At 44.4% G+C, this 22,918-nt stretch overlaps 1 protein-coding gene across 2 annotated transcripts in view; it reads right to left on the bottom strand.

The window, feature by feature from the left end:
* Nucleotides 1-22,918, bottom strand: part of LOC137435597 (zinc finger protein 462) — a 121,845-nt gene that overhangs the window by 73,691 nt on the left and 25,236 nt on the right. Inside the window, exons 3-4 of one of the 2 annotated variants that reach the window (XM_068129506.2) lie at nt 1,402-3,036; nt 964-1,167 (exon numbers count right to left, since the gene is read on the bottom strand). In XM_068129506.2, the coding sequence (XP_067985607.2) occupies nt 964-1,167; nt 1,402-3,036 (1,839 nt within the window). Of the gene's footprint in view, nt 1-963; nt 3,037-22,918 lie in introns of both variants that reach the window. The other variant, XM_068129505.2, reaches the window with a different exon arrangement.

The following is a 22,918-nucleotide window of genomic DNA, read 5'->3' as shown; positions in this document are numbered from 1 at the left end:
TCACAACCTCCCAAAAACAGTTGCCATCTAAACATCAAATTATCCATTTCATTAAGATTAAAATTAACGACCTTAATCAATGCTTAGAATTGGATAAAAATTGATTATTTTTCAGATGAAAATTGATGATTTTAGAAGTTTGACCTTGAGTTGCCCTTTGACCTTTTGACCTCAAAAATAGTTGCTTTCCCAATTTAGTGATGCACTGTATAATTGCTGTTTAATTTTCAAGTTAATAGGATAAAAATTGACAATAGTTCAGATGAAAATTGATGATTTTAGAAGTTTGATCTCAAGATGACTTTTGACCTCAAAAACAATAGGCTTCTCAGTTGTGATTACCTCTACAACTGGGTAACGTTTGATGACGATCGGTTCAGAATTGTTACCTGTAGGCGATTGGCATACAAACAGACAAACAGAATAATCCACAAGACCAACCAATATACTTGAAAAATCTTCGATTTTGCAAGTAACAAACAGACAAACAGGAGTGAAAATATAACCTCCATGCACCTTTGGTGGCAGAGGTAACAAGAAAGAGCAATCAGTGATTGCAGACCCTCGCCAGCACTTGTTTTGTGTGGTGTATTTTGTGGCAAATAAATGGAAGGATTGACTAAATGAAAGGTCTAAATTGTCTCGTAAATGTGTAAAGGTCAAAGGTCTGAAATGTTATATTGGTCAAATGGTATGCAGGTCTAAAGGTTGAAAGGTGGAAAAGTTAAAAAAGGTCTAAATGGGTCTGAACTCTAATGGGTCACCAAATAAACTTTATTCCAGTATTAAACTTTATCAGCTTGGACTACTTCCTTTTGGTGGGGAGACTTTGATGCCCTTGGTGTACATGCTTTTATTGTGCATCTCTATTTGTTGATGTGCATTTCTATTATGCACTGTGTATTTCTACTTCCTGTTCAACAAATAAAATGCAGACACGTGCATGCAGGCAAAAAAACTTACCCTTAACCGAACTGCTCCAGTAGTTGCAGAAAACACAGCGATAAGGTAGGCCAGGTGGTCCCTTGGTGTCCTGTCCGTTGTCTGCCTTTACGGTGCCGGTAGCCAACTGTCGACTCTCAAGCAAACTATGACGTGCTGCTGATCCCATGGCTCGACCCTCACGGTGGATATTGGACGTGTGGCGGGAAATGCTGCGCCGGTGGACTGTGGCAAAAGGACACAGCAAGCAGTGATATCTACCGGCCATCCGCCGAAACAACGCACCCGTTCGAATTGTGGGCTCAGCAGTAAAAGGAGGTGGCCGGCCAAATGAGGCTCGAAGTTTCGCCTGGCGAGCTGGTGGGGCACGAGCCCGACTAGAGCAGGAATTGCGTCCAATACTCTGGCCTGCATTTAAGGGAGAAGGAGTGCTGAGAGAAGAGGGAGAAATAAGAGTACCTTTATGATCACATTCCTGCTGTGATTCTGGTGGCATTCTCTCTTTTTGACTTTCTTCACTCCCTTGCAGATCAAGCATTCCTTCAACACTTGTTACTTCTTTAGATTCTCCTTTCCAATTTCCTTTCAATTGCAAGTTAAAATGATCCCACTCACTCACATCAGCTGATAGTCCATCTCCGTTGTCAACTTTGTTCACTCTTAATTTCAGTGGCCGTTCTTCATTTGCCAACTCCTTGTCTCCAACTTCTGTATTTCTGTCAACATCAAGATTACCATGTCCTTTCCCAGGCTCTCCATTTCTTGCTCCTCCAACATTACTTACTCTAATTATTTCTGGTTTATGACTTTCCAACTCACTCGTACATGTTATTGTCCCATCGCCTCCGACAGTCTTCCAGTGTTCATTTTGTACTACAAGATTCTGTTTTTGCCCATCACCAAGATCCTCATCCTCTTCTACAAGATACTCTGCTCCTTCTCTAAGCAACTTATCCCTCATTCCAAGGACCTTCTTTCTCACTCCAAGGTACTCTCCTGCTCTAAGATTCTCCTCTCCCACTTCAAGAACTTCATCTTCTATGCCAAGATCATCCCCTTTCACATCAAGATCTTTGTCCACAGCAAAATCAGCTCCTTCAAGTCCAAGATTATCACCCCCAACCTCAAGATGTTCATTATGCCCCCCTATATTTTTAGCCTCTCTAACAAGATCCTCGCCGCCCATGCTGAGGTCCTCCTCTTCCTCCCCCATGACGAGGTCTTCCTCCTCCTCCTCCCCCATGCCGAGGTCCTCCTCCTCATCCTCCTCCACACCAATTGCATCATCCTCCTCCTCCATGCCGAGGTCCTCCACCTCTTCCTCCATTCCAAGGTCCTCCTCTTCCTGCTCTGCCACCACCTGCTCCACACCAAGGTCCTCCTCCTCCTCCACACCAAAGTCCTCCTCTTCCTTCTCGACACCAAGACGACCCTCCTCCTCATCCAGACCGAGATCCTCCCCCTCCTCCTCCACGCCGAGGTTCTCCTCCTCCTCAATGCCGAGGTGCTCCTCCTCCTCCCCCATGCCGAGGTCCTCCTCCTCCTCCCCCATGCCGAGGTCCTCCTCCTCCTCCTCCTCAATGCCGATGTCCTCCTCCTCCTCAATGCCAATGTCCTCCTCCTCCTCAATGCCAATGTCCTCCTCCTCCTCCTCAATGCCAAGGTCCTCTTCTTCAATGCCGAGGTCCTCTTCCTCAATGCCGAGGTCCTCCTCCTCCTCAATGCCGAAGTCCTCCCCCTCTTCAATGCCGAGGTCCTCCTCCTCCTCAATACCGAGGTCCTCCTCCTCCTCCTCCTCCTCCTCCTCCTCATCATCAACGCAGAGATCCTCGTCATCCATGCCGAGATGTTCATCCTCCACACCCTCATCCCCATCCTCCCCACCAAGATCCCCGTCCTCCCTTGTGAGATCACCATCCTCCCCAGAGAGGTCCCCGTCCTCCCTGGCGAGATCCCCTTCAATGCCAAGTTCTTCTTCCTCCACATCAAGATCTTCCACTCTCAAGTGTTCTTCAATTACTTCCAACCCATCATTTGCTGGTCCCTCCTCTTGCTCTCCATCGCATTGTTCTCCTGTACCTGGATCTCTATGAGCTGAAGAAAATAAAAAAAGGGGGGGGGGGGGGGGGGAAGAGAGCAGGCAGACCAAGAGAGGAAAATATATTATTATGAGGGTATCAGAAATAGTAAGCACCATGAGAACAGGTTGGGAAAGGGAGTGGGGGAGGTGGGAGCAATACCAAGCATGATGTGACTTATGAGGGAACAAAGGTGGGAGATATCCTGTCACATATAAATACGAGTATTACAAATATATAGAAAATAGGATAGAATTAGAAACAAGTATTCTTTTGTTAGTTGGAGCTATTGTTTCTAGTGTATGGTATTTAGCAAGTAAACCCAAATATATTCACGAATGTGACTTGACTGTCCATTGGGTTCCACTTGGAACTTCCAGCTCAGGACAACGATGGAAATATAAATACTATTTAACACAATGAAATGGGGAAAAAGATTATGCCGTTCTGGAGAAAGGCAATGAAAAAACATCTGCACAGGGCTGTCTACCAAACGTGCTTCCTCTCCAATGAGCCAGATTCACCTTATAGATTTCTGCACGTTCAGCACATTCCAGTATTATATAGATTGCACCTGCATGGAATCTGCTCAAAGATACAAGGTGAATATGGTCAAAAGACGGAGTTTTAAGCAGTTTCCATAAGACGTGGTGGCAGCATTGCATTGTATGGATGGCCAGAAGCGTTTTAGGAAGATGGTTGCACATCACATTTAATTGGTGCTCGCTTTTTCAAATGGCAATTAAAACCCAAGTGCTAAACTTTGAGTAGTCTTGCTTGGTGGGCCAAGAAGATGAAAGAACTTGCTGGAGCTTTTCTATTTTCTGCAATCTCGTGTGCATAAAAAATATCCATTTTTATTTAATTTTGAAAACAATAAGGCCTGAGTGGCTCAGCCTGCATTACTATGCTGTATTATGTAAATATGGTAATATGTGTACATTGATACAACCATTATACAATGCTGTCTGACGAAATTATTTTCCCTCCACTATTAATGTCTATCATTTGTGACTGAATGGAGAAGGTGGATCAGACTCGGCAACGGTTGCTAGAGTGAGATGTGCATGGAAGAAGTTTCGGGAACTGAGTGGCGTGCTGATGAGGAGGGGAGTGTCGTTGAAGCTGAAGGGAAAGGTGTATGCTGCATGTGTGAGAAGTGTTATGATTTATGGGAGCGAGACATGGGTAATGAACGTAGAGCAGCAACGAAGGCTGGAAAGGGTGGAAATGCGAATGGTTCGGTGGATGTGCGGAGTATCGTTGAGAGAGAGGAAGACAAATGATGAATTGCGAAAGATGATGGGAATAGAGCCTGTGATTGATGCTGTGAAGAGGAACAGGTTGAGATGGTTTGGTCATGTGTTGAGGAAGGATGAAAGTGACTGGTTGAGAAGAGTGATGGAAATGAATGTAGAAGGAAGTAGAAGACGGGGAAGACCGAGAAAGACTTGGCTAAAGATGGTGGAAGAAGAAATGCGGGCAAGGGGGTTAACAAGGGGAGATGCAGAAAATAGGGCAAGATGGAGAAGATTGTCATGGGGACTGCAAGGCTAACCCCCACTCTAGCAGGGAAAATGGCCTTTAAAATGCATGTTGTTGTTGTTGTATTTGTGACATTCAACAAGCGATGCTTTGCTTCTCCTCAATTTGAATACTACCATTTGCTTATTGAACGCGGCCATTGTGTCATCATTGTATCATGAATGCCATTGAAGGATGACAAATACAGCAAAAGCAGTACAGTACTGCATTTACACTTGCATACAGTGCTGTATGGCATTACAGTACATGAACCGTACTGCAGTCTATGGTCTTGATCATATCATTGCTAAATACTAAGAGAGTGCACCGGTTAATGTGTTGGCACCAAATAATCAGGCACTTAAAATGAAAAGTTACAGGTGAGAATTTGTTAGGTGCTAAGGTTGCTGAACAGTACAGCATTCAGGTTAACATTAACCCAATGTCTTCTCTAATACGGCTAACCTCAGTGCAAGTGCAGTACCTAACACTAATCTTTACCTGTACTGTTAAGCATAACCCAAATCAGAATCCTGACCCTATTATCCTTACCTTAAGAGTAATCATAATCCTAATCCTTACCTTGTTGAGTTTATTGTCATACTAGTGGGGTATGCTTACACATTGTAAGCAATAACAAACCGTGATTCGTACGTAGGTACATAATAAATAGAAGCTTTATGATTATAGGTAAGCATCACCGACCTGCTGCTGGATATCAATTTAACTTTTTATTTATTTATTTATTTTACCAACGTGTTTATGCTTTTTACGTGTTTTTATTGAGATTTTTATTTCAAAGTTTACAGTAATAGAAATTACAATTTTCAGATACTAGATATCGATTGAGGTTTTATTTGTTTGTTTTTTTTATGGACGCGTTCACTGTGTTTTACGTAAATTTTCATTTACGGACACGTTTTCTATTTTTCATTTATGGACGTATGTTTATTTCACAGTTTACAGTTATAGAAATTACAATTTTCAAATGCTAGACATTGAGGTTTTTTTTTTTTTACATACGTATTTACGGTTTTTAATAGACATTTTCATTTACGGACACTTTCCTATGGTTCTGTGATTTTTCCCAGGTGTACCGGCTTTGATGTCTGTCGGCATGCCAAATTTCAGCCTTCTAGGATACCCAGAAGGTACCGAACATTAATATCAGTCAGTCAGTCAGTGGTTAGAAAGAGCTTTATATATTAGAAGATACAGTCTATGTGATGCACATACAATGAGAAGTCATTTTCTTTTTCTTTTTTAAAATCTTTTGTATACAAGATCGAGGCTCGTGTAAGAGCTAACATTAATCACAAAAAAACAAACGGACACATAAAACATATAATAAAGGGAGCGGGACACAAGATGGGCAGAGAGGGAAGCACACAAGTACAATAGTAGAGAACAGGTACATCGGGAGATCTGTGGGAGGGAGAGGGCTTGGGGGTGGGGAAGGCATGGGAAAGGGGGGGGAGGGGTGGGAGAAGTATAAAACACATGGACACTGCTAGAACTTCCAGGAAAGAAGTCGATATTTCCAAAAAGTGGATCTGGGGTGAATTAACGGGGGTAGAAAAGATCAAGGTTTTGGATGAAGAAAGATAAGAGATGGTGGTGAACAGCTGTTTTAAAGATCTGGAGGGAGGAGTGGGATTGAAGAGCGTGAGGGAGTTTGTTCCAGAGGCGGGAGAAAAGAGGAATGAAAGAGTGAAGGTGAGCAGCGAGTCTTGATTTTGGCAGTTTTCCCAGAAGAGGGTTGCTGTCAGCTCTTGTGCGACCTGTAGGAGTATTTGGGGGACAGAGCACAGAGAGAGCTGGGCGAGCTAGGCCAGAGAGGAGTCGGTAGAAGACAGAAAGACCACCAACCTGCCTGCGGTGAGTGAGTGAAAGGCCCTCAGAGTTAGCTTCATCGAGGGAGATTCCAATGATCCTGAAAGCTTTGGTTTCAACAGCGTGAAGCCGAGTTAGGTGTGAGGCAGGAGCACCAGCCCAGCGGGGAGAGCAGTATTCCATTGAGCTGCGGATGAAGGCCTTGTATGTGGTGAGGAGCTCAGGTGTGCCAAGGAAGGACTTTGCACGACGGAGGATGCCCAGTCGGTGACTGGCTTTGGAAGCCACCTTGGAAATGTGGTTTTCCCAATAAACATCTTGGCAGATAGTGAGACCCAAAAGCTTGAGTGACAGAACTTCTTGGAGAGGATTGCTGAGAAAGTAGATGGGAGGGTTGTCCAGTCGGTCTTTTACCTTAAGAGTAACCAGTCTGTGATTTTGTCCATGTCTGCAGAGAGTGAGGAGACTGCAGACTGCCGATCTGAAGGATGAGGAATGGAGCGGCAGAGTGTGGAGTCATCAGCAAAGAGATAGAGAGGATTTTCCAGAGAGTCGGAGAGATCATTGATGAAGACCAGAAAAAGCACAGGGCCCAGAACACTGCCTTGGGGAACTCCAGCCTGAACAGGAAGGGGAGATGAGAGAAATCCATTCAGGGCCACACATTGACGACGACCAGAGAGGAAGTCCGCAAGCCATGCATGGAGATTTCCATGGATACCACAGGAGGAGAGTTTGGTGAGCAGAGCGGGGTGCCAGACCGTATCGAAGGCACGTGATATATAAAAAACAAAACATACTTTGACAAAACATGCTTTTAAATGACATTGAATAAGAAATCGATTCATTGTGATGAGTGTAGACAGCCCTAAAACAGCATTTTGGTGACGAAATAAGTGGCATGGTTTAAATGATCTATATCCATGGCTTTAGACACTCGCAAAAACTTGAGACAGATTAATTGAGGGTGCGGATTGTAGTTGGGTAAAAGCTGTCGTGCAAGCGATTAGGGTTTGTCTTGCTGGAACGATAACTTTTATCTGAGCGGAGAAGTTCAAAAATGTAGTGTGTTGGAAGGAATTTATCTCAGACGATAGCTTTCGCTCTTTTCGCTACTCGACTGGCGTGCAGGCTCTCGATGGAAGGCAGATTGCACCCAACAATTTTACAAGCAGTCTTTACAATCATGTTGAGTCATGATCGTCATCCTGCATCGAGCTGCCATACCAAACAGCGAAATAGTGTCAGGACACTCTTTCTCTGCCCGATAGAACGATCAACACAGGACGGCCAATACCCAAACCCTTCAACCTTCGAAGAAAGAACAACTGTTGCTGAGCCTTCACACAGTTATTGGTGTTTATCTCCAACTGCACTACTCACAATAAGTTAGAGATATTGTGGGAGTGAGTTTATTTTTTTTTATAGGGGTTAGGGTTATGGTATTGAAATCAAGCATGCTGTGTTTTGTCACACTCATTAATAACCATAGAATTAGTACCAACAACTTTTTTCAACATAATTAATACACAAAATCAACCACACCGAAGAACCTGCCAATATCCTTAACTTATCGTGAGTAGTGATTGTAAAACGTGAAACTTGGCTTGATGTACTTTCACCAATGTACTTTCACCGGGAAGTACATCTCAATGGGAATATGGATGCGTAAACATTTAAAAGGAAGTGACAATTTCAACTTCAGCATCGTGATAACCAAGGTTTGAGTGGGAGTTTTGTTTTTCCAGAATTCAACAATAGTTTCCTTCGTCTTTACGACACTGAGAGGGAGATTGTTATAACATAGGGTATAAAACACAGCCCTGATGTGCTCCTGTGTTCAGAGTGATCATCTGATAAATGATTGTACCCATTTTGACTACCTGTGGTATGTCTAAAAGAAAATCCAAAATCCAGTTACAAATCAAACCATCATGATCAAGTGCATCAAATTTAAAATGGAATTTGTTTGGGAAAAGGGTAGTAAAAGCAGAACTAAAATCTAAGACTAGTAACCGAGCATAGGTAAGCACACTTTTATCTCGATGGTTTAATATGTGATGGAGAGTGAGGAAAACAGCATCATCAACTGAAATATTACAGCAATAGGCAAACTGATAAGAGTCAAGTGAAGCAGGAAGAACAGATTTCAGGTAGAGTAAAAGTGCCTTCCTGACCTTCAAGTTCATAAGAACGTGCCGAGTGCCATTTTCTGAGATCACAAAAGCTTGAGGAGTCACTACCTCTGTGGTTGGTGCTGTGCTCACCGGGTGATCAAATCTGTCGTATAAATTATTAAGTTTGTTGGGCAATGTGTCATCATTCGTTGGAGATTTCAACTTCGGCCAGTAACCAGTGACCGTGTGGAGGACCCTTCCAGAGTTCTTTGGCGTTCACACTCACGATGTTCTCCTCCAGTTTTTCCTGGTAGTCATGCCTGGCATCTATGATGGCCTTGCGTAGCTCGTGTTTGGCTTTAATTGTCCTCTGCATCACTTCCTGGTCTAAATGCGTCTTCCTTAGCACCGAGTTTGCTGCGAATTGATTTATCGAACCAGGATTTTTAGTTGGAATATTTAGTCAACGTTTTCATCAGGATGCTAATTTGCTGGCAGAACTTTATGTAGTTCAAGATGACGTCAGAGCAATCATCAATGTCTGTCAGCGGCACTTTCTGTGAAGACGCTCCAATCCGTGCATGCATGGATGATGAGATGGATGATGGTGTGGTCGGAATCACTGGGTGGGGCAGGCTGCAGAGAACGATATACAAACTTGATCGCCATGTAGCAATGATGCAAAAGCATATCTTTTCACGTTTTACAAGTAACGTGCTGATATCATTTGGGAAATCCTTTCCATCAATCAGTATGATTAAAATCTCTGGCAATGATGGATAATGTTCCTGGATTCACATTTTCATGTTGAATGGTGATGTGCGAAAGCTGTTTAACAGTGAATGCAGCACTGACTTCTAGGGGTGTATAAACAGCAGTTAAGATTAAGGAAGAAAATCCACATGGAAGGTAAAAAAGACAGCAACGAATGACTAGAGTTTCCAACTCTGATGTGCAGGAATGAGAGATAATCTTGGAGTCCGTGCACCATGAATCTTTCACCAGGAAGCACAATCCACAACCACCTTTCTCCTTGTTCAACGATTCGTATACCCGATCAGAACGATGAAGCGTCAATCCAGGGATCTGTATGGCGGCATCGGGGATGGATGAATCAAGCCAAGTTTCTGCAATACGGTACAGTATACTGAACAGTCTCCGAAGTCCGACCGAGTACTAATATGGCAATTAAGGTCCTCAACTTTATGGCAAAGAGAACGGAGGTTAGCTCGAAAGATGCTTGGCAATGGATGGCGTTTCTTTCACTTACGCAATCTTGTCAGGACGCCACCCATGCTTGCCGCACTGCTGCCCCCTTTTGAACGTCAGGATGGCAAGGCCTTTGATCTGGATTGGCAGGAATTGTCTCAAATTCTGATTGGATAATGCTTCTCTGCTACACTCACCACAGCTGATATGAATTGCTAGTAGTTCCTCTTTTCCATAAGTGTAGATTCTGATAGAATGAACATAGAAAGAAATGAGAGGAATAAATTAAATAGAGCGCACGAAGTCGAGTTGGTGTACATCGGCGACATGATTGTACCTTAAACGTAAGCATAATCCTAACCCTAACCTGAACCAGAAAGTTAACTGCAACATAAACCAAATTGCTCAGGTTCCAAACCACGGACGCTTTCCGACGGTTCTGTGATTTTTCCGGTGTGTAGGCTTCGATGTCTGTCGGCAAGCCAAATTTCAGCTTCCTAAGCCACCCGGAAGGTAGCTAACATTCATATCAGTCAGTCAATCAGTCAGTGAATGAGTGAGTCACTGAGTCAGTGGTTAGAAAGAACTTTATACATTAGATGATGCCAGAGAATGAAAAAAGATATCAGTAATGAATTCCTACTGCCCTTGATGGATGTAATAAGTCACAGGTGGTTACACAAAAGTGTGAAAAGGGGAACAAAAGTGTAGTAATGAGTAATAAGCCTGAATTTTGGCACATTAACCAGGAGGGGGTTACTGGAAGAATGTGCGTTTCCTGAAGGAGCTCAGGAGGGTCGGAGAGCTGTAGGAGTAGTGGGGAAATGTTGGTTCTGAGGCATTGCTTAACAATGAAATCCCCATCGATGGAAACTTTTAATTCCGCACCTCGGAATTTTATTCTTCCCAACGCTATGATCCCCCTCTTTCCTCTAAGCATCTTAGCATATTCTTCCCTGCTCCAGGTTTAGTATATTCTTCCCCGCTCCAATCTTAGCATATTCTTCCCCTCTCCAATATTTGCATATTCTTCCTCTCTCCAATTGGTTCACGAGTTATCAAGTGACCACTATATTCGTCATGTGTGTGCATCTGTCTGTGTGTGTGTCTGGCTGTCCGCAGCACAGCCACCCGATGATATCATCCGATCTTATTGAAACTTGGGTGGGAGGTTGATATCATGATCTAGTTGTGTCCTGCCGAGAGTGGGCGTATTACACCCATTGTGGGAGGAGCCACGCCCGAAAAAGATGTCTTTTTAGGGGGTAATCAAGTTCAAGCTACATCTTCTCCGAGGGTTTTGGTGGAATCTGACAGGGGTTTCGATATTTGGTTAGGCCAATGTCATGTGTTAGCCCCATACATTAGGCTCGCCCCATGGAGCTCGATTTTTCATTTTTTTTTCATTTTTTTTTTTCATTTCATTTTTCACCGAATTTTCGGTATTGTGTAGCTAACTAACCTCATAACTGATTATACATTATTTTCTATTTCATTTCAAGGTCAGTAACCTACGTTTTGACATTTCTGGGCCTGGCCTGTCCGGGCCTGTTTCGGTTATAGTCCGTCCTTTGTCATTGAATACCGATCGCTCGTGAACGATCGTCGTCTCCTGACTTGTCTAAGCATATTCTTTCTCTCTACAATATTAGCATATTCATCCCCTCTCCAATCGTAGCATATTCATCCCCTCTACAATCGTAGCATATTCATCCCCTCTCCAATCTTAGCATATTCATCCCCTCTACAATCGTAGCATATTCATCCCCTCTACAATCGTAGCATATTCATCCCCTCTACAATCGTAGCATATTCTTCCCCTCTCCAATCGTAGCGTATTCTTCCCCTCTACAATCGTAGCATATTCATCCCCTCTCCAATCTTAGCATATTCTCCCCCTCTACAATCGTAGCATATTCTTCCCCTCTACAATCGTAGCGTATTCTTCCCCTCTACAATCGTAGCATATTCTTCCCCTCTACAATATTAGCATATTCATCCCCTCTACAATCGTAGCATATTCATCCCCTCTACAATCGTAGCATATTCTTCCCCTCTCCAATATTAGCATATTCTTCCCCTCTCCAATCTTAGCATATTCTTCCCCTCTCCAATCTTAACATATTCTTCCCCTCTCCAATCTTAACATATTCTTCCCCTCTCCAATCTTAGCATATTCTTCCCCTCTCCAATCTTAGCATATTCTTCCCCTCTCCAATCTTAGCATATTCTTCCCCTCTCCAATCTTAGCATATTCTTCCCCTCTCCAATCTTAGCATATTCTTCCCCTCTCCAATCTTAGCATATTCTTCCCCTCTCCAATCTTAGCATATTCTCCCCCTCTCCAATATTAGCATATTCTTCCCCTCTCCAATATTAGCATATTCCTCCCCTCTCCAATCTTAGCATATTCTTCCCCTCTCCAATCTTAGCATATTCTTCCCCTCTCCAATCATGGAATATTCTTCTACTCTCCAATCTTTGCATATTGCATATTTGCATATCCTCTCCAATCTCCAATCTCCAATCAACCCTGGTGTTGGGCTAGCGGCTAGGGTGCCGGCCTTGGATACTAGGATACCTGGGTTCGAATCCGGGTCGATCGCTGAATTAACGCCAGGGGGGTTGACTCAGCCTGTCATACCTTCCGAGGTCGGCAAATTGAGTACCAGTTCACTGGTAATTTCCTGGTTGTCGTTAAAGGCGGCAAAAAGGGTTGGCGTCAGGAAGGGCATTGGGCCGTAAAACATTGCTTCAAAAAAGGGACCGAAAAACAACAACAACCACGGTTCCCGAAAAAGGCCAACCCCCGCTTTGCGGGGAAAAATGGCCTCTAAAGGTGGTTTTTTTTTCCTCCAATCTTTGCATATCCTTCACCTCTCCAATATATGCATATTCTTCCCCTCTCCAATCATGGAGCATTCTTCCCCGCTCCAATATTAGCATATTCTTCCCCTCTCCAATCATGGAGCATTCTTCCCCGCTCCAATATTAGCATATTCTTTCCCTCTCCAATCTTAGCATATTCTTCCCCGCTCCAATCTTAGCATATTCTTCCCCGCTCCAATCTTACCATATTCTTCCCCGCTCCAATCTTAGCATATTCTTCCCCGCTCCAATCTTAGCATATTCTTCCCCGCTCCAATCTTAGCATATTCTTCCCCGCTCCAATCTTAGCATATTCTTCCCCGCTCCAATCTTAGCATATTCTTCCCCTCTCCAATCATGGAGCATTCTTCCCCGCTCCAATCTTAGCATATTCTTCCCCGCTCCAATCTTAGCATATTCTTCCCCTCTCCAATATTAGCATATCCTTCCCCTCTCCAATATTAGCATATCCTTCCCCGCTCCAATCTTAGCATATCCTTCCCCTCTCCAATATTAGCATATCCTTCCCCTCTCCAATATTAGCATATCCTTCCCCTCTCCAATATTAGCATATCCTTCCCCTCTCCAATATTAGCATATTCTTCCCCTCTACAGTCGTAGCATATTCTTCCCCTCTACAGTCGTAGCATATTCTTCCCCTCTACAGTCGTAGCATATTCTTCCCCTCTCCAATATTAGCATATTCTTCCCCTCTCCAATATTAGCATATTCTTCCCCTCTCCAATATTAGCATATTCTTCCCCTCTCCAATATTAGCATATTCTTCCCCTCTCCAATATTAGCATATTCTTCCCCTCTCCAATATTAGCATATTCTTCCCCTCTCCAATATTAGCATATTCTTCCCCTCTCCAATATTAGCATATTCTTCCCCTCTCCAATATTAGCATATTCTTCCCCTCTCCAATATTAGCATATTCTTCCCCTCTCCAATATTAGCATATTCTTCCCCTCTCCAATATTAGCATATTCTTCCCCTCTCCAATATTAGCATATTCTTCCCCTCTCCAATATTAGCATATTCTTCCCCTCTCCAATATTAGCATATTCTTCCCCTCTCCAATATTAGCATATTCTTCCCCTCTCCAATATTAGCATATTCTTCCCCTCTCCAATATTAGCATATTCTTCCCCTCTCCAATATTAGCATATTCTTCCCCTCTCCAATATTAGCATATTCTTCCCCTCTCCAATATTAGCATATTCTTCCCCTCTCCAATATTAGCATATTCTTCCCCTCTCCAATATTAGCATATTCTTCCCCTCTCCAATATTAGCATATTCTTCCCCTCTCCAATATTAGCATATTCTTCCCCTCTCCAATATTAGCATATTCTTCCCCTATCCAATATTAGCATATTCTTCCCCTCTCCAATATTAGCATATTCTTCCCCTCTCCAATATTAGCATATTCTTCCCCTCTCCAATATTAGCATATTCTTCCCCTCTCCAATATTAGCATATTCTTCCCCTCTCCAATATTAGCATATCCTTCCCCTCTCCAATATTAGCATATTCTTCCCCTCTCCAATATTAGCATATTCTTCCCCTCTCCAATATTAGCATATTCTTCCCCTCTCCAATATTAGCATATTCTTCCCCTCTCCAATATTAGCATATTCTTCCCCTCTCCAATATTAGCATATTCTTCCCCTCTCCAATATTAGCATATTCTTCCCCTCTCCAATATTAGCATATTCTTCCCCTCTCCAATCTTTGCACATTCTTTCCCTCTCCAATCTCCGCACATTCTTCCCCTCTCCAAGCTTAGCACATTCTTCCCCTCTCCAAGAAACCCAGAAGATTATACCCCTTAAGACCCTAAAGACCCACAACACCATTAAGACCCTTGAAGACCCCAAACACCCTGAGGACCCTTAAAAACCCCAAATACCTCAAAGACCTTTTGGACCCCAAAGACCCTTAAAAACCAAATATCCATAAAACCCCTAAAGACCCCCCCCCCAAGACCCTTAAAAGCCTTTAAGACCACAAATACCCTTAATATCCTGAAGATCCTCAAGATGCTTAAGACTTTGAAGACCCTTAAGACTCCAAAGACCCTTTAGACACCAAACACAATTTAGACCTCGAAGGCCTTAAGACCACAAAAACCCTTTAAGACCCCTCTCCCCACCGGCATTGCCTCAACTAACCATTTTATATGAACCAAAACTGGCATCACCTTAACTCACTTCCTGAATCTCTTCAATAAACCCAAACCAGCATCACCTCAACTCACCGTTTTAAACAAATCCTTCTGCGCCCACCTCACCAGCTTGCTTCCCCACCCCCCTTCAGTTCCCCATCCACACCTGAACCCCTCACCCCGAGCAATGCCAGGTAACCCTGCTAGTTACTAATATTATTGTAGAGTACTCGTCAAGTAGCCTAAGCACTCAAGCAAGCACACCAACAAAATGGTTGATAAGGAAGGACTGGCTTGGCAAGCGATTAGTGGTTCGTACTTATGAAGATTACGCATTCGATGATGAGCGCTTGGAGTTCACTCGTCCCGGCGTTGCTTTAATCATTGTAATCATTCCAATTATTTTACCTTCATAACTCTGAGATTTTACCACAGAGTACCCAGGCTCAGCTGCTGAAGCCTTCACGTTGATCCTGCTGGTGAATTCATTGCGAGTGGGAAATTAAAATAGCACAACATTTTTAGCAGGCGAGGCGCCGCTCGAGGCACCGCACATCCCACAAAAGGCACGTGGGGGAGGAGGTGAGTTTGAAGAATAATTATCAGAAGCATATTGTTTCTCTGCAATGTTTTCAAAGTTTGCATAAATTAAATAATGTTTGAGCCACTGCGCATCGCGCACCACAAGCACGTGAGTGCAGGTTTGAAGAAGAATTTATTATCAGAAGCAGATTGCTTCTCCGTAATGATTTCCGATTTTGTGGAAATTAAATATAGGCACAAATACTGGCGTTTATAAGCATTGCGATGTATGCAGGAATACAGCAATTCGTAGGTATGAAGATGAGCTATATTACCATTCGTAGATATGAAACTTTATTGTCCAGAAACTGACCTGTTCTGAAGCAAGACATACCTGAGCTGAGCGGACAAAATGGCAGAATTCAGACCCCAAGCTGCGCGATGATCTTCAAAAACACATTAAAAGACCCAGTTTTCATTCATGCAATCCCTTGGATGTCGTTAAGTATGAATGCAAAGTTTGGCACTGCTAGGTTTCATTGTTTTGGAATCATGGAGGATACACACACACACACCTAACAGGCTTTGGATACCAAATTTGATGTGTGTGAAAAATCTTTCATGGTGACAGGGTGAGAATGCTTGGATTAGATGAGGTATTCCAAGTGTCAAACCAGCATGATCCTTTCCAGGTCAGCAGATAGGAAAGAAGCTGCTTCTGGCCCATCGGTAGGATGGGTGTAGTACAGAATATTGTAGCACGTTCGTTTAAAAGGAAAAGAGGCTTCTCCAAAGTATCAGATAAGTCACTAATGTACATGAAAAACAGGACTAGGCCCAATTTGCTGCACCTGGGGAACATACCAGCCTCCACTGCAAGACGAGAAGAAGAATCAATCAGCCAAATGCTGATAATGTGAGTGGAGGAAATCAGCAAGCCAGAAAAGAAGATGGGTTTGTGTCCCACAGATGAAAAGCTTGACGAGCACATATATGGGCAGTACGAGTCAAATGACCGAGATATGTCCAGAGACACAACCCTGATGTCATGTTTGAGATTCAAAACCTCCTCAATCCATTGTTGAGAGAAGATATGAATGAATGATCGTTTTAAGGCCATTTTTTCCCGCTGGAGCGGGGGTTAGCCTTGCAGACCCCATGACAATCATGGTTCCCTGTTTGAGGCAATGTTTTTATGGCCGGATGCCCTTCCTGACGCCAACCCTTGGTCGCCTCTTACGATGCGTAGGGATACGGTGTACCTATTCTAATCCGGGGTACACACCGGGATCATTCATCCCAGCAAGCTGGTACTCAATTTGCCGACCTCGGAAGGATGACAGGCTGAGTCAACCCCCCTGGTGTTAATTCAGCGATCGACCGGGATTCGAACCCGGGATCCTAGGATCCCAAGCCGGCACCCTAACCACTAAGCCAACACCAGGCTTATCCAAAGAGAAGCATATCCAAAGAGAAGCAGCAGCATATCCAAAGTTGAATAACCAGGATGGAATTCAAATTGAGATAAGGCCATTTAAGAAGAGAAAAAGATGATGTCAGCTGTCATCGATTTTTATACTTCGGGGTATAATTGTAAGTGAATCTACCAGTAGTTGAGAGGATCTGTTCTTACATCCTGCTAGTATAATTGAATGATAATGGTTGCCTTTGCAGTTGACAGGAGGAAAGCTTTTGCGTTAACTCTGGAGATGCCTTCCAGTTTTGTTGATGCATGTGCCGAAATTCAGCCTGGTGTTGGCGTAACAGTTAAGGTGGCTGGCTTAAGATCTTAGGGTCTTGAGGTTGAGTCCCTGTCATGCCGTTGATACCAGGTGGGTTGACTGAGCCTGTCATCCTTCCAAGGTCGGCAAAATGAGTACCAGCTTATTGGGGTAATACGCCGTTCGAGTATCCTGCATCGGAGTGGCGAACCATCCAGGATTGTACTCCTTAGCCAATGAAACTGCCTCGGCAGCCCTGCGCTTCTCATGGCCTGAAAGGAATGGTTATTATTATTTATGTGCTGAAATTCAATGCAAGCTTATGGGTCGAATGTTGGTGTTTTTGCTGAATACAGCATAGTGTGGGCTAAGGAATGAAAGAATCACAACACTTAGTGTGGAGGCATTTTAACTGTGAAGGAATGGGCAGCAAACACACATTATGCTCAGCAGAAATGAGCAGAAAGTGAACACCCTGTTAGTCTGCTTGTAATAACTGTAGAAAGAGAACTTCCCCAAATCCGGGATGCCGCAACAAGACAAAGCAGTCGTGATATACAACAGCCACCTGGTTTTCAAGTACTACCAACGAAGAAGCATTTTTAGCGATAATTGGATGGCTGTACTGTTTCAAGAGGCATCATGGGCTCCACCTTGTGTCAGTGCACAAGAATGTACCAGTATGGTACCAGGGAAGAAAGTTAACAGAGAGAAACTAGCAGTGCTCATATGGCCTCTGTGTAGGCCATGAAGAAGGATTTTGCCGATGTGAAGCAATTACCGAAACAAGCTTAAAAATCCATGGAGGTGGAGGGGGTATGAGTGGGAGCGGGGTGGGGAGAAAGAGAGGAGTAAGATAAGATGTTCCTGGTGCAGAAGATGACCAATTGAGGACCTGAGTGGAAGAAGTACTTAAGTGACATTCGTGGGCAAAGTGAATTAGAACCAGGAACTCCATCTACATTATGGTAACAATCCATGTCCGTAAAAATTTTGCATCGTGTTATTTCGTGACTCAAGCACTTCTTCCACTCGGGTCTACAATTTTAAATAATCAGAGGAACATTTTGTCTCTGCTGCTGCATTCCATTGCGACCCAGACAAGCTTAAGCCTGTTGTGAGAAAGGTGACATATTCCCTCTGGCATTGAAAAACAAAAACATTGCCCATCTCTTGCTCTTGGGCACCACAACAGCAGGCCTTGACAATCCTTGCTGCTCTTTGAAGACCGGTTCCTGCACAAATCTATCCCAAACTTCTTCAAAACAGGAAACTTGGTGAAAAGTCTGGACTAATTCTGAACAAAACAACAACCCAAAATGAAGTCGTGGTGGAGTACCACAACAAGAACTTCAAGGACATTGCACTCACTGCGAGTGCAACTACATATTTGAAAGACACGAGTGTTCGTCTGCAATATAAAGCTCCTTTACAGCAGGAACATATTCCACCAATTTGCCGTGATTAACAAACATGGCCATGGATGGGAATCAACCAAACATAATTAGGACATTTTGGCAGGACTCTGGCAGGACCATTAAGGAGGCTGTCTATGGCATTCATTCTGGCAGGACCTCCAGGTCTTTAAAACAGCTGGTTCACCACCATCTCTTGTCTTCCCCCATCCAAAACCTTGATCTTTTCTATCCCCGTTAAAACACCCCAAATCCGCATCTTTAAATCCCCAACTTCTTTCTTGAAATTCCTAGTAGTGTTCATTTGCTTTATATCGTGTATCTCTCCATCCTCCCCAGCCCCGCCAGACACGGTCTCCACGTTTTCAAAGTTAAGTCTGTTCACAATTGTATTTTGTCGAAACTGTATTTATCTTTCGGTGTGTGAAGTTATAGTGTGCACCGTGGAAGTTTCTCGGTGTTTATCTTTCATAAATTAATCGTCTGTTTGCCGCGTCGCGAGCAAGGCCTTTGCTGCGTCGCGAGCGATTTGAAATCGAAGTTAGGTAATTGTTCCCATTTGTATTTTCGTTATAACTGTATTTATTTTATGGTGTATGTACGTATATTGTGTCCCGACGAAGATTTTCGGTGCAAATCTTTCATACCTGTATTGAAAATCGTGTTAATTCGTGTCGTGTCTTGAGGCCTTGTACAGTGTACACTGTACAACCTTGAGGCTTTGTTTTTCTCTCAGCGGTCCGTCGTTTGTGATCCAATAACTTTCGTTCTCTGTTTTCCCAGTCTTTTCACCCCATAGCCTACTTCCTTGTGTAAATCTCAACAACAAAAAAAACAAAACAAAAAACATTTCCTTCTCTGTTCTCATTCGTTTATTCATTCTTATTCGTTCGTTCGGTCTTCGACCATGTGTTTCTCCCCCATTTCCCCAGATAGTTTTCACTGTTATTAACCTTCAATGTTTACACTTTCCCCTCACGTTATGTATTCCGTCATATATTATAACACCTTTTTCTTCTTCTTCTTTAAAAGGCTGCTTTCGACTTGCTCACCAAATCTATTCATCCCAAAAAAAATGTATATCTCCTATAGTGCCTTTTTTCTACATTCCCTAAACTCTCCTGCACTCCATCCTCCATCCAGCGTCCTTAAACGTATTTTTGACTCGGTCACAAGAAACTCATTTTGCAATAAATGTTCGTTTCCCATTAATCGTACACTTTCGAAAATCAAATCTCACCCCTCCCCTCCAAATCTTCCCCATATCCCCTCCCCTCCAAATCTTCCCCATCACCCATCCCTTTCAAATCTTCCCCCTTTCCCCTCCCCTCCTAATCCTCCCCATCACCCATCCCTTTCAAATATCCCCCCTTGCCCCCTCCCTCCTAAACTACCCCCTCACCCCTCCCCTCAAAGACTCCCCCTCACCCCTCCCCTCCTAGACTCCTCCCTCACCCCTCCCCTCCAAATCTCCCCCATATCCCATCCCTTTCAAATCCCTACCCTTGTCCCTTCCCTCCCAAACTCCCCCCTCACCCCTCCCCTTCAAATCTCCCCACCTTCATTTCTTCTCAATTTCCCCCCTCTCACTCCCCCTCCTCAAAGCGTCCTCCCCGCTTCTTCCCCCTTCCAACTCTCACCTCCATCTCCCCCAACCTTCTGCCTCGCTCTTCCCCCTCCTCAAATAACACCTCATTGTGCCTCACCCAATCACCATCAAACCTTTTGTCCACCCCATCCTTCCCTTTCTCCGAGGTATTCTGAAATCTCTGACACACCTTCAACAGCTCTCCCTACCTCTTCCACATCTTACCCTACCCCTCCTCCCCCCTGTTCTGTATCCGATGCTCCCCCTTCCTCTTCATTAACGGTATGGACCTCAAACATCCGGGGCCTTCGTTCAAACTTAACTGATCTCTCCATACAGGTTGCTTCTGTCAAACCAGACGTGATCTGCTTAACAGAAACTTTCCTCCTTCATGATGTCTCTGATTCCTTAGTATCTCTCTCCCGGGTTACTCCCTCCTCCGGTATGATAGACCTGAGCCTCGTCCTGGAGGTGGGGTTGCTATCTTTATCAAAAACTCTCTTCCTCACTCGCCCTGCACTGCACTCTCTCCACCTCACCCCCAGGAATACCTCTGGCTACGGCTTCCCCTTCGCTCCCACCTCTTGTTCATATGTGTGTTGTACCGTCCACCAAACAGTGATGACTCCGTCTACATCTCGCTGTCTGATAATATGGACCAACTTCTATCGACTCATCCCAACTCTCTCTTCCTCATATGTGGTGATTTCAACTGTCATCATGCCAGTTGGCTAGGTGTGGGTACCTCTCTCACCAGCCATGGCTCCTCAGCAAAGGACTTCTGCAACTCACTGGGACTGACACAATCTGTCAATTTCCCGACCCGGATCTCAGTCAACGGAGTATCTTCTCTTCTGGACTTGGTTATGACTAACTTCCCTGAAAATGTCTGCTGCTCTTCTTCTGCTCCAATCGGATCATCTGATCATGTCCTTGTTAAAGTGGACATCTCTCTGACCATCCTCAGGGAGCCTGCTCGGCGTCGACGAGTCTGACATTTCACTCAGGCCAACTGGCACGGTCTTCAAGCAGCCATCAATCATCTGGACTGGTCTCCCATCTCTACCACCTCTGACATCAACTCATCCTGGGAATTCTTCCAAAGTAAATTGCTCTCTCTCATGCACAGATTTATCCCATCTCGTCTTCAGTTGTCATACCCTTTCATGGTACACGGAATCTTGTGGTGAGGCTGTTGCCCAGAAACAACTTGCCTTCGTCTCCTGGAAAGCAAATCCAACGGAAGAAAATCTCATTTCCTTTCACAAAGCCCGAAACAAGTGTGTGTCCACCCTCAGGAGAGCCAGGAAACAATACCTCTCCGTTCTCAAGACCGAACTCTCTTATCTGTCTCCCTCTTCCAAATCCTGGTGGCGTCTGGTCAAATCCGTTTCTGGTGTTTGTTCCCCCTCCATCCCCTCCCTTACCTCAAACGGATACACAGCTGACTCCGCACGTGAAAAAGCTGAATGTCTCAGCTCTGTGTTTGCCTCTAAATCTTGTGTCCCAACCCCATCCCTCTCTATACCCAACATACCCAGTCATACCCAGCTGCTCCTGGACTCCGTGTCCTTTCCTCCTGACAAGGTGGAAAAGTTTCTGTCAACTCTCGACTCTGATTCTGCAACTGGACCCGACGGCATCAGCCCACGGGTCCTAAAATCCTGCTCTGCCGCTCTATCTCACCCTCTCTCTGTTCTCTTCACCCTCTCTTTTGCTCAAGGTCAACTGCCATCTGCTTGGAAATCAGCCAACATCACCGCTTTGCACAAAAAAGGTGCAAAAACAGATCCTAGCAACTACAGACCAATCAGCCTTCTCCCAATTATCAGCAAAGTCATGGAATCCATCATTGCTTCGGATATGAAATCTTTCCTCTTCTCCAATGGCTTGATCTCTGATCATCAATTTGGTTTCAGACCAGGTCACTCACCTCTGGACATGCTGCTTCTGCTGTCTCAACAATGGATGGAGGTCCTCAATGCCAAACAGGAAATTACAGCTGTCTCCCTCGACATATCACGTGCCTTCGATACGGTCTGGCACCCCGCTCTGCTCACCAAACTCTCCTCCTTTGGTATCCATGGAAATCTCCATGCATGGCTGGTGGACTTCCTCTCTAGTCGTCGTCAACGTGTGGCCCTGAATGGGTTTCTCTCATCTCCTCTTCCTGTTCAGGCTGGAGTTCCCCAAGGCAGTGTTCTGGGCCCTGTGCTTTTTCTGGTCTTCATCAATGATCTCTCTGACTCTCTTGAAAATCCTCTCTATCTCTTTGCTGATTACTCCACTCTCTGCCGCTCCATTCCTCTTCCCTCAGATCGGCAGTCTGCAGCCTCCTCACTCTCTGAAGACTTGGACAAAATCACAGACTGGTCAAACAAGTGGAACATGTCTTTCAATCCTGACAAATCTCACACTCTTACTATGTCTCTCCGAAAAGATCGACTGGACAACCCTCCCATCTACTTTCTCAACAATCCTCTCCAAGAAGTTCTGTCGCTCAAGCTTTTGGGTCTCACTATCTGCCATGATCTTTCTTGGGAAAACCACATTTCCAAGCTGGCCTCCAAAGCCAGTCGCCGTCTGGGCATCCTCCGTCGTGCGAAGTCCTTCCTCGGCACACCTGAGCTCCTCACCACATACAAGGCTTTCATCCGCAGCTCAATGGAATACTGTTCTCCCCTATGGGCCGGTGCTCTTGCCTCACACCTAGCTCGGCTTCACGCTGTTGAAACCAAAGCTTTCAGAATTATTGGAATCTCCCGCGATGAAGCTATCTCTGAGGGCCTTTCACTCACTCACCGCAGGCAGGTAGGTGGTCTTTCTGTCTTCTACCGACTCCTCTCCGGCCTTGCACCCCCAGCTCTCTCTGTGCTCTGTCCCCCAAATATTCCTACAGGTCGCACAAGATCTGCCAGCAACCCTCTGATGG

The sequence above is a fragment of the Myxine glutinosa genome, chromosome 9 (assembly GCF_964187855.1).
Source record: "Myxine glutinosa chromosome 9, kmMyxGlut1.1, whole genome shotgun sequence".
Lineage (NCBI taxonomy): Eukaryota > Metazoa > Chordata > Myxini > Myxiniformes > Myxinidae > Myxine > Myxine glutinosa.
This window is presented reverse-complemented; position numbering and strand designations above follow the sequence as displayed.